This window comes from Nilaparvata lugens, chromosome 2 (assembly GCF_014356525.2).
Source record: "Nilaparvata lugens isolate BPH chromosome 2, ASM1435652v1, whole genome shotgun sequence".
NCBI lineage: Eukaryota > Metazoa > Arthropoda > Insecta > Hemiptera > Delphacidae > Nilaparvata > Nilaparvata lugens.
Genome location: NC_052505.1, coordinates 89,317,930 through 89,330,598, shown reverse-complemented (window position 1 = coordinate 89,330,598; position 12,669 = coordinate 89,317,930). Strand labels below are relative to the sequence as shown.

Genomic DNA, 12,669 nt, shown 5'->3' with positions numbered 1-12,669 from the left:
GCCTGTATATTGACCGACAACAGAGTCCAACAACATTAATTTTCATGTTGGGCTTCTGTTTCAAAGGAAACCTTGACAAGCATTCTGTTAACTGGTATTGTTAGTGTCAAGCCACACGAAGCGTTTTTACGCTGGTGGACGAGTCGCCAGCCAATCGGAGAGCTTCCTGTCCTGGCTACTTGTCCGCCGCCAGTGTAGAAACTCCTCATGTGGCTTGAACCTCAAGATTTCTTATTGTAATGTATTATTATTTGCCTGTAAGGTTGAGTGGTAGAAAGGACTTTCTAGTCCTAACTCCGCCTAATAAAGAGTATTGATTTGTCGGTCGACAGACGATCCAAGGTAAGCATCCATTAACTGTACAAGCGATTAATATAGGCCTAATCCATTAAGCGCGCATCTATCTATTATTCTTTAGAATGCATGGCCTCCTATGGAACGCGTTTATTACACTCGTATAGGAACCTAAGTGGAGGTTCGGTAGATTAGTAGAGTCGCTTGGTGGATCACTTGACCATAAACATGACAGGCTGATACATTTCACGCAAATAATATTCCTTTACGGCAAAGCAACATAAAGCTTTTTTCAGGCGTTTTCTGACGAGCCGGCAGGGCAGGAAGCTCATCAATTTGGTGATTGGGAATCAGCTGATAATCAACAATTTGGAGAGCTTCCTTTTTCCTGTCTTGCCGACTCGTCTGAGAAAACGATTCATGTGGGATGTAGCTTGGCACTTATCACTATTTCTAATACAGTAGTTACAAACTAGCCATTACCGTATAAAAGCACATCTTGACATATAAATTGTATGAGGGATTCGTATAAAGTCAATGGTCCCATAAGTTGATACCTGGATCTTTATACCTCTTCCACTGCATGAAGACGCTGATATGCATCCAATTATTGTGTTCATATGGGAGGTTGCGGTGCAAAAGATTTCATCAAACGGCTGAACTGTATGCTTGAAAAGCGTCGCCTACAACGTGTTTTACATAGGTTAAGGCCTAATTCACACAGATCGGAATTTTGCCCCTTCCACGTTTCATCTATCCTTCGATGTATATAAGTGGTTGGTACAATGTTCACAGAAGACACGTGGCGTATAAAAACTAGTACTTTTTTTAAAATGAGAATGGACAAAGCTGCATAAATAATAAGTAGGCTATAGCTTATTTTGCTGTTCACGCATCCCTATCTCATGTTATCCCTAGGCTTGTGCGTTCTTGATATCAATACAAGGGATAGTGATAAATACAATAAGATTGAACATTTTTATTACCGTACCTATATTGAATAACTAACCAAAAGTGGGACACTTAGGATAATAAAATAGTATGGAATAGAAAAGCATAATTAAATATTGACGCTATATATTTGAAAATTAATTTATAATGCTATTACATTCATTGTTTACAGTTTTAATAAACAAAATATCAAACGTAAGTTACTCAACAGGCTCATAAGAATAATGCTTCATTCCATCATTATAATAATGCCTCTTAGCCACTGGAGGGAAAAACTTTAAATCTGAAAATGCAAATGAAGCTAGAAGAACAACTGGTGTACATAGAGCAAGGAACATTTGCCAGGTTTTCCAACGATTGGTTTCATAATAGTATGGGTCACATTTTTCGCCCGTCAAGTACAACATTTTCAAACTTCTGGGTTCACCATAATTCATTCGATAGGATGGCAAATCATATGGGTAGTAAATATCCTTACTCCATTCATAGACATCGGGTACTTTAGGATAATCGCCACAGCCAATACCCATATCATGCAATTCCTGTTCAGGTTGATATTCTTCTGGAAGTAGATTATATTTTTTTGCTACTGCTGCTTTTTCTTCTGGTGTTTTTGGGATGTTGAAGCCTGGTTGAAAATCCTTGTTCCAATAACCAACAGCTGCATTTCTTACTTGATAAACGGGAACACGGCAGATCTGCAAGAGCCGACTTCGTGCTAAGCTCATTTTTTGATGAAGCAATCAAAGCTAGTAGAAAAAATTCACAGTTTCAATAAGTTGAGATACTACTACCAAATAAATTTATAATAACCACAACACTTTACATAAAAGAGAACTCAGTTTTTCCTTTGACTTCTGTCTGCACTGCAGAAAGCAAAACCAAAAAGGTCATGACACCAGCTGAAGCTGATCCACTGCCACCGTTCTTCTCCGCATCCGAGGTTCCAAGTGGAACTTGTCCAAACGCAACACTTTTTAATTGCTTGAGTTGAGAGTAGACTATCATCAACTTCAGAACGAGTGAATCATCAACAATTTTTTTTGACACAAACTAAAGTCCTGTGAAATAAAATTGTGTATCCTGTGTTTATATCGGTTGATTATTCTAGCAGAATTATAGAAAAAAATGAGAAGCCTGAGATAAAACCGTTAGTTGAAAGAGGATAACACAAACATTGGGAATAATCATATTCCTATGTTGCCAATTAAGTCGGTGGTCGACCGGCTTTCACTCTTGAACGCTTCCTCACAGGATCAAGTCCCTTCAAGTTGGAGCTTATCTGTGACAGTAACCGAGTTTCTTGGTTACTTGATACTCGATGTCTGGGTCGTTGAACACTGGGCTTGTATGGATTGGTTTAATCTCAACTTGTCAGCTATTGTGATTCCAAAACTTCCCAATAAGATTTAACCTTCCTCAGGGGTAACCACCCACCCCAAGACCATGGACGCAACACCCCCTAAATTCAGAGAAATCCTTTTTTTTCACATATTGGGAAAAAAGCAAATAAGGTATGTATAAAGGTCATGTACATAGGTGGAGGGGATTTCAAAAACGTCAGAAGCGCCCATGGCGGAATTTTCCTCCTCAGAAAGGTTTAGAGCTTTGTTCTTGACTTTAATTATTCTATTTGAAGCTAACTGACAATAAAATATATCCATTCTTGTTGGTTTATTGAAGAGGCTCACAGCTGCAGGTGAAGTCATTGAACTGCTTGCCTTCTGGCTTGATGGGAGACTGTCCTGGATCCATCACATTTGAACTAAGATCTAATTTAGTATTTGGTATTTTAGTATTTATTTAGATAAGTCCATAAAAGGGATCACTAAAGTGAAGCCCACTGGGACACGTCAAAAATGTAAAAAAAAACAACTGCCTAGAGGCAGAAATCAAATACGAAAATAGGCACTCACCACACTGCTCTCCAACATACAGAACTCACGGAGTGAGTACAGAGGGTGATCCGTCAGCAGGCTCCTCAGAGCCCCTCGAAACCGCACCGCAGGCAGATCCCTGGCCAACAGAGGCAGCCTATTATAGAGGCTGATAGACATATGAGCCAAACCAGTCCGGGTTCTGCTCAGCCTCTGGTAGGGTAAATCCAGCCTGAGTCTACCCCTAGTCTCATATGGGTGGAAGCTCTGTCGGGTCACGAGCAACCCCACGTTCGCATGTGCTCTGCAAAGGGTATGGAGAACATAGAGGGAGAAGACGGTGAGGATCATCTCTTTGACAAAGAGTGGGCGACAGTGGGCTAATCTACCAGCCCCACAAATAATCCTCAGGGCCCTCTTCTGGAGACGAAGGACTCGGGCGACATCTGTGGCTCCACCCCAGAGGGGGAGGCCATATAAAATCATGCTCTGAAAAAAGCCAAAATAGCACATTTCAAGATAATGAGGCGGCACACTGTATTTGAGACCCCTCAGCAGGAAAACCACTCTGCTCAACCTGGCGCAAACTGTCTCAATGTGCTCGCCCCATGAGAGCTTCCTGTCAAGGGTAAACCCTAACAGTTTGACAGGCGCAAAATTGTATTCATTCCCATTTCTGAGACTGAACACAATAGACTGAGTTTTGTCTTCATTGAGGAGGAAGCGATTGGCAGAGAACCAGTCCGATGCAAATGCTCCAGTCTCCACCATAGCTGCCCTCAGTCCTCCCATCTCACGACCAGCATTGAAGAAGGTGGTGTCATCCGCATAACAGACAACACACCTGCCATCCACCTGAGCTATATCGTTAACTGAAATAAGAAACAACAGAGGCCCCAGGACAGAGCCCTGAGGCACTCCACAGTCAACACAATCCCTGATCTCAGAGAGAACTCCATTAGCCAGCACCGCCTGTCTGCGACCCCCCAGGTAGGCCTGAATCAGTTTGAGAGGAGACGGTCCCACACCATAATGCCTAAGCTTGTCCACGAGAATAGCATGATCCATTGTATCAAAGGCCTTGCTGAGATCACACAAGGTGAGCCCAGCAAGTCCACGTGCCTCAAAGCAATCAAATATCTTGGAAAGCAGGAAATCTACTGCATCAGTGGTGGATCTATTTTTCCTGAAACCAAACTGGATCTAAGATCAAGATGGAAGGTCAGTTATAGATCTCAAACAACATAGAATTGCCTCTATATCCAGGAAGTAGAGTGCCAGACCCACAAGGTTCTCACGAAGTACCCTCTTGAAGATTTTTTCCTCCTGCTCTCAGAAATACACCGGATCCTGTTGTAAATCTTAAGTGTAAGGGAAGGGAAGCTATTATGTAATCGAGTCAGTCTGGCCTGAGGCAAATTGATATAAATCCTCTTCCTTGAGTTGTGGCAATGTACATTTCCTCTCTGCTGGAAGGTATGTTGGTCTCTTCTCAACAGTAACAGTGAACTAAACAGATACAGAAACAGACTGTCATAAACTTTAGTCTCCTAAAGATTGGCACACAGTGTTCCAGCTGATGAGATGAGGTGATGATTCGAAGAACCTTCTTTTGCAGGAGTAGGATTCTTCTTCAGCCGGCTGCATGACCCCAAAGCACAATGCCATAATTGATATGACTGTGAAAGAGGCCATGGTATTCTGTAACCATGTACTACAAAGAAACTTGACCTCTCAGCTTGCATAATATCAAATATGTGACTCTTGACAGTCTATTGCAGATCATGTCAACATGCTGCTCCCATGTCAATGTAGCATCCATCATGAATCCAGGCAGCTTCACACTGCAATCCCTAAAGATTGGTGGATTCCGCCTCATTGTGCAGAGGTATAAAGTATATTTTGTGTCTTCTTCTTGTTCGACAAGAAAAATCCTTTCTGTGTTGTTTCCTGAAAAACGACCATATTTTGACTGGCCTAAAGTAAATCAATTTTAAAATTCCTAAATCTCACTTCACTTGGGTATGATTTCAAAAACATTGACAATCGTTCAACTGCCACGACGTAGAACCGACTTTAAAAAGTGATCAGATAGGAAAATGCCAATCAGATCAGCTCATCGATTCATGCATTCACTTTTTCCGCTGACAGCTGGCTGGGATGTGCCTTTTTAAAAAAAAGAGGTTATATTTACAGTATTATTGTCCTTACCTTATCCTAATTGAAAACCAGTAATTTATAGATTTATTGTACATGAAAGAAGTATGCTTTGAATCTCCAGAGTAAGTGTTTCATTTGATTTGTAAATTATGACTATAATTAATTGTAGATCTCTTCATGTATAGTCCAGTTAAATACATAAAAAAGGGGGTGTGCTTGCAATATAATTCTATTGTAGTTATGATAATTTAATATTAATATATAGTTTGAATACTTGAGAAAAGACTAGACCCAATTTTTTTATGCTAAATACAAAGCGCCCCGAAGTGCTTGTATTTTCCGTTCATTTTCTAGTTCTTAGATATCTCCGCCAAATTCCAACATTGGACAGATAATCAATCACTCTTGTCTTATCCTTCCGGTAGTCGCGCTGTTGTAAAAAGTACAACAGAGTCAGTTTTTGCTGCAAAAAACTATTGAAAGGGTTTTGGTATTGGCGCCAGTGAATAAGTCATGTATGCATTCCAAAACATGTATGCATCCCCACCACTGACGGTAAAGGGCCGTCAGCCAGAGTTGGTAGATAAAGATAATAGTTTTCCTTAACTAATCAAGATAAAACGTTTGATAAATTTCAGTCATTGATTGCGGTACTCTATACAAGAATAGTTATAAGCCTTCCTCAACATAGATGAACTATAATTGTAAAACAAAGTTTATTCTCATTTACAAAACAAGATAAGATTCAGGTAAACAACAATAACAAAAACAATATATTACAGAGAAGCTGCGTCTGTCACCCAATTAATATCATTCAATACACCGAACAGCCTTCTCCACTCCCCCCCCACCACTCGCACCATCCAAACTTATGACACGAGCCATCGTAATGGTAATTTTTTTGGGAAACCTGTTATCTGATAACGCTATTGTTTTCAAAACATAATCTCCGTTCATTCTTAAAGTTTGGAGATACATTTCTTTTACATCAGTCTCCAAATACAATATATAATTAGGATTATTTCTAGGTTACCAGTAAACACTTCATTGAGTTGCAAGTATTACCGAGCATAGCCTAATGGCTTAGTCGTTTGGTGCCATTTAGTCTTGAGGTCGTGCTGATAGTGCATCTTTGTTGTACATTTTACAACGCGCGACCGCTCATGTTAGTCTATTTTAGTCAACATTAAAGTCTTTATTCCTAGTTTTTTGCCATAGTTCGAAGTTTCTAGTGATATAGTTATGTAAAGCTTATAGTATTATAGTTTTTTTTATTATTTCTATTAAAACTAGTCACTAGGACAACCATTAATTTTGTTCTCTTATTTCTCATCCTAAAATATTAATTTTTATTGCTCAAGTCTTCCAGTGAAGCCTACAGTTCTAATCTATACTTTCACTACTTTAAATTCTTTCACTACACATTTATTTATTATACTTTTTCGCTTTACTAGCACTACACCAACTCGAAGGGCTTTGTTCTCTTCAACCTCCTGTGAGTTCAGTGTTGTCTAGCAGTTTGAATGACTTCGGTGTTGTCGTGTTGATGAAGACGTGACTCATGATGGGCTGCCAATTGTCTTATCTCACTGGTCACATAGGGGATGTGCAGATCTCGGTGCAAATCGCTGTTCCCTATATACCAGGGCGCATTCACCATGTTCCGGAGTACTTTGTTTTGAAATGTTTGAATCTGATTGATGTTTGAAGTTCTAGAGCAGCCCCAACGCTGAATTCCATACGTCCAGACAGGTTTTAGAATTTGTTTGTAGATCAATATTTTGTTGTCCAATGATTGTCGGCCCAACAGCCAGTAGATTTTACAGTATTTGAGTCCTAGCTCGCTCCCTTTCATCTTGATATGCTCTTTCCATTTCAACTTGGCGTCAAGAGTCATTCCAAGGTATTTTTCTGTGTTGCTGTGTGGTACTACATTCCCATTCAGATTTATTCGAATCGGGTCATTGATAATTTTGTTTGTGAAGTTGATATGAATGGACTTCTCATTCAATCGAATTCTCCATTTTTTGGTCCAGTCACTGAATTTGTTGCTAGCATTCTGTAGTTTTGTGGCTGCTTCTTGTACTGTTTCCCCTTCTGCCAGTATTGCAGTATCATCAGCAAAAGTATCTATTGTCACTGCATCCAATTCAGGAAGATCGCTTGTGTACAGCACATAAAGAACTGGTCCAAGAACACTACCTTGTGGAACTCCAGTCCTCATTTCCTACAATTCAGAGACGTCGTCACCTTGTTTTACTCTGAACAATCTGTTGGTGATGTATGAGTTTCACAAGTTGAGTGGGAAGAATTTTATGAAGTTTATTGATCAGTCCTTCATGCCTTCACTTTGTCAGATGCCTGTGCCACATCAAGGAAGATTGCTGAGCATATATATTTTTTCTCTAATGAATTCTCTATTACATTGGTGATTCTATGTACTAGGTCCAGGGTTGAGTGCTTCTGTCTGAAACCAAATAGATGGGCTGGTATCAGATTTCTACTACTTATGATGGGAGTCAATCAGAAATTACAGGTAGAAGAGATATTGGGCGGTACGATTTTGCTTCTTGAGGACATTTCCAAGGCTTTTGCAATATAATGACCTCTGCAACCTTCCAAATTGTAGGAAAATTTCGTAATCAGAATGATGCATTAAATAAATAATATGTTAGCATGACAATACCTTTCCTTGGAAGTTTCTTCAAGATTTCACCTGTAATCAGATCAAATTCAGGTGCTTTTTGGTATTCAGATTATATTTTATTTCCTCTTGAACCTCATTTGTAGTAACTGGATCAATCTCTGTATCTAAATAAACTATCATATCTTCTTCAGTATCAATTCCAGATTGAATGTTGTTTGGCTGAAAGATTTCTTCCAGATGATTAGCAAATATATCTGCCTTTTCTCTGTTGTTTCTCTGTTGTTAATGGGTTTCCCAGTTAGTTTCCTTATTTCTCTTTTCAATTGTTTTGTTTTGTTATTCAAGATATTTTTGTCAGCAGGATCACAAGTTTGTTGCCATCTTCTTTTTGCCCTTCGTTTTTCTAAAACAAGTTGTCGAATCTCCAGGGGGTAATTGCATCCTTTTGTTTTCGTGGTGTATTGTCTGGTGTTTTTCCAGGCTGATTTCTGGATTTGCCACATTAAATGTTCTGCTGATTCATCCAACTGCTCAGCTGTTCCAAGTGGAATATTTAAGTTGATTACATTTTCCAAATCCACTTTAAAAGCTTCCCAGTCTGTAGTTCTGTTGTCTAACATTGGCCTGTCTTCTTTCTTTATTATTTGTTCACTAAGTGTGAGAATTGCAGCTGAATGATCAGAATCCAGGTCAAAGCTCTCTTCAATATCAATAAAATTACTGGATATTCTCTTTGTTATGAAGAAATCTACAAGATCTGGAGTTTTATTCAAATCTGTTGGCCAATAAGTAGGTGTTTGGAATTCGGAATTCCAGCTCCTGGATAGCCTCTCTGAGTTCTTTCCCTTTGGTCGTTGTGAGTCTTGAACCCCAATCCTTATGCTTAAAACCATTAAAATCTAAAATTAAAGACATTTAAAGACATTAAAATCTGCACCCACTATGAATCTATCTCCAAGCTGAAGAATAATATTTGTGTAATCATTTTTCTTTAAATTGTAACGTGGTGGAAAATATGCAGCTCCATCAAGTATTTTCTGGTTGATGGACTCTATTCCAACTACAGAAAGCTGTATTTCATCACTTTGAATACTGAAGTCTTTATATAGTGTTTAATACTCTCCTTCACTATCACAGCACTTCCATCTCTTGCTTGATTTTGAGGATGATAGTTTCGTAAACATTATATCCATTGATTTTGAAGTGAGTCTGCTCAGTTGAATGGGTTTCAGAGATGAGGCAAACGTCTATATTTCGTGTCTTTAGGAATATTTCTATGTCTTGTTTTCTATTATTATTATTGATATTATTTATTCCATTGGCATTCCAGGTAGCAATTCTAATATCTTGTTGGCTTGCAATATTCATTTTATAATTTTCTTCTCGATACTCCTACCCTTCCAAGTCGTCCAGAAAGAATATTTAAACTGTTCAAAATTTCCTGCAGAACCTTATTAACATCAAGTTGTTGTTGTGGTTGTTTTTGTTGACTCTCCTGTTGTATGCTTGGAGTGGGTTTCGTTACTTGGGAATGAGATATTTCTCCAGTGTACTCTTTTGAAGTGAAGTTTCTCTGTTGGGTTGTACGTGGAACTTCGCTACTTCTTTTAACTATGCTCTCTTTTTCAGTTCTTCTTCTCTGAAGTTCTTTAGCGATAAGACAATCTCTGTAGTTAGCTGGGTGAGCCTCAGCCCAATTGAAACATTTGGCTGGGGTTTCTTTAGTATTGGTTCATGAAATAGTCCAGTGTTTTCCAGCACACTTCACACATACAGGTTCATGTTGACAGTATGCCTGAGTATGACCAAACCGCTGACAACGTTTACACTGCGGAATCATTTTATTGCTTCTAATTGATTCAATTTTAAATTTTATGTAGCAAATATTTTCAATTTCATGAATCTTTTTGTATTTTCTGTATTCTTGAATGTTAAAATGAGCATTGGAAGTCTGATAATGTGTTCTTTTCCATCCTTCTTCACTTTTTTCATTTTGTTGACAGTACTGATTATTTGAAAGCCTCTGCTTAGAAGTTCTTTATATCCTCTGGATCGCATGATGGATGAAGCTCTTTAGCCATTACATGAATTGGACGAGTTTGTTTGTTTTCGTACGTGTGCCATTCATATTTAGCTTCATTCAACATCTTAGTTAAATCTCCTTATTCTTGTTCAGTTTCAACATTCAATTTTAGCTGGTTGTTGTTCATCATGTTGGCACTGAAATTAAAATTTTTCGATTTGAATGACTCTTTAATTCTAGTTTACTCCTGTACATTGCTCAATATGACTGGTGGTGGCTTATTTTTCTTCACAACCGGTTTTATTGACTGTTGGAGGTCTTTTTGTGTCTGGTGAATCACGTATCTTCCTCTTCTTTTGTTTAGGAAGAATCCATGAGGTCTTGGTGGCTACCATCTCTTCTTCTTGTTCCCAATTGGGTGGCGAATAACTATTATTTTCATCCGGAGATGAAGATGATTTTTTTGAAATTTTGATTGTTATTGATGAAGATGATGATAACTGGAGATTCTTTGAAGTAGTCGACGATGAATGCATCTCTTTCAATTGATCAATCTCCAGACGTGCTTTCTCCAACTCAATTTCCAATTTAATTCATTCGTAGTATTATAGTGATAATAGAATTGCAATATGCTGAGGCTAAGTGATATGCCACATGTGCTACAAGAGTTATCTGATGAAGAAACCAACCTCAGAAACTCAGATATAGACAGCGACAGTGATCTTAGTGATGGAAATATTGAAAACGAGTTTTTTACTGATGAAAGTGAACTTGAAGGACAAGAAAGTAACGACGAATTTATGATTACTGATCAAGACTTCATACTTGGAAAGGATCTCGAAACTATTTGGTGTACAACAGAAGTGAAAGGTGCATATAAAACTCCTCAAAAAAATATTGTGAAAATATTACCTGGACCAAAACCCAAAGCCCGCGAAGTAAAAAATGAAGTTGATGCTTTTCTACAATTTTTCGATAGAGATATGTTGGAATTGATTGTGAAATTTACAAACATGTACATAGATAATATTTCGCATGATTATAATAGGGAAAGAGACTGTCGACGAACTAATTACACAGAATTGTTGGCTTTGCTTGGTATTTTGTATCTTATTGGGCTACGGAAAGAAAATCATGCAAATGTTCAAGAGATTTGGACCAGTGATGGAACAGGTGTTATGGTTGTGAGAGCAGCAATGAGCTACAAACGTTTTCTGTTTTTGTTGCGGTGTATGAGATTTGACAATCCAGCCACAAGGAGTGATCGGTGTCGTATTGATAAGCTAGCTGCAATCAGAACAATTCTTGATCCCTTTGTAAAGAATTGTATAGATAGCTACAATACAAGTGAACTAGTCACCATAGATGAAATGCTTCATCCATTTAGAGGACGATGCTCATTCGTGCAATGTATACCATCCAAGCCAGCAAAATATGGCATCAAAATGTTTGCTTTGTGTGATGCCAGAACATTTTTTTGTAATAACTTGGAGGTTTACTGTGGTAAGCAGCCACCTGGTCCTTACGAAGTATCTAATAAACCAGAAGATATAGTAAAGAGATTGGTTGTCCCCATTGAAAAATCCAACAAGAATTTGACCACCGACAATTGGTACACAAGTATTCCTCTTGTTGAAGACATGTTGGCAAAGGACATCACAATGATTGGAACTTTGAAAAAGAACAATGCTGCTATACCCCCGTCATTTTTGCCTAACAAGAATCGAGTAGTGGGCACAACAGAGTTCGGGTTCAGTGATAACAAAACTTTAGTTTCCTTTGTACCAAAGGTGAATAAAGCAGTAATTCTTGTTTCGTCCATGCATGACTCGAAATCAATTGATCCAGACACTGGTAAACCGGATATTATTCTGGATTATAATATGACGAAAGGTGGAGTAGACACGTGTGAAAAAATGTGTGCTGCTTATTCAGTGTCTCTTGTTACAAGGCGTTGGCCTCAAGCCATTTTCTATGTATTGTTGAATATTGCCAGTATAAATAGCAGAGTTCTACTCTCATTTATCAAACCACAAGAGGCCCCAAGAAGAAGAATATTCCAGAAAAATCTTGCTATGGGCTTATTGAATGAGCATCTGGCAACGAGAGCTCAAATAAGATCCTTGCCGAAAGATATATCAGTTTACTTGGAGCAGTACAAGAGACCTGAGGAGCAATGTATGTACTTCAAGCTATGTACTACTCCCAATGAACCCCCTACCAAAAAAAGAGGAAACTGCGTGCTGTGTGGTAGACAAAAAAACTCATCAGCTTCCATGAAGTGTGACAAGTGCTCTTCTTTCATGTGCAAGGAACATTCGAAAAAGACAATCATTTGTTTGAGGTGTTGTGAAGAAGAAACTACCAATTAGTGATGAACAACCAACATAAAAACCGGTTAGGATTTTCTATATTCAATTATTCATAATCTTTTTATAATTATTCACTTGTATACATAAGCTTTCAATATAAAATATTATTATATCACTACTCTATTTTTTATCCTACTCAATAATGATTCGAATTAATCAATATTCATGATTCATTTTCATTTGAATAGTGTGATAGTTTTTGATCTTATATAATCTTCTTTATATTCAGCTCTTATAGCTATAAATTTATTGCTTCCAATGGTTTTCATCGGCATAAATGATCCAACGAGATGGAAATTATACGACAGTAAACAGAGTACATAACACTTGAAAAATTGGATGTTG

At 38.1% G+C, this 12,669-nt stretch overlaps 2 protein-coding genes across 2 annotated transcripts; one reads left to right on the top strand and one right to left on the bottom strand.

Moving 5' to 3' along the window:
- Positions 1 to 1,351: 1,351 nt before the first annotated feature.
- Positions 1,352 to 2,116, bottom strand: LOC120350036 (NADH dehydrogenase [ubiquinone] 1 beta subcomplex subunit 8, mitochondrial). The gene has a single exon (XM_039422035.1). It carries the CDS (start codon positions 1,971 to 1,973, stop codon positions 1,446 to 1,448), a length of 528 nt encoding a protein of 175 aa, XP_039277969.1. The 5' UTR covers positions 1,974 to 2,116; the 3' UTR covers positions 1,352 to 1,445.
- A 3,154-nt stretch (positions 2,117 to 5,270) lies between these two features.
- Positions 5,271 to 12,439, top strand: LOC120350035. Its single transcript, XM_039422034.1, has 2 exons — positions 5,271 to 5,404; positions 10,317 to 12,439. The coding sequence occupies exon 2, from the start codon at positions 10,582 to 10,584 to the stop codon at positions 12,322 to 12,324; it is 1,743 nt and encodes a 580-aa protein (XP_039277968.1). The 5' UTR covers positions 5,271 to 5,404; positions 10,317 to 10,581; the 3' UTR covers positions 12,325 to 12,439.
- Positions 12,440 to 12,669: the final 230 nt, after the last annotated feature.

Coding starts and splice junctions, on each gene's coding strand:
- LOC120350035 (XM_039422034.1), top strand. CDS start 10,582: ATGCTGAGGCTAAGTGATATGCCACATGTGCTACAAGAGTTATCTGAT.
- LOC120350036 (XM_039422035.1), bottom strand. CDS start 1,973: ATGAGCTTAGCACGAAGTCGGCTCTTGCAGATCTGCCGTGTTCCCGTT.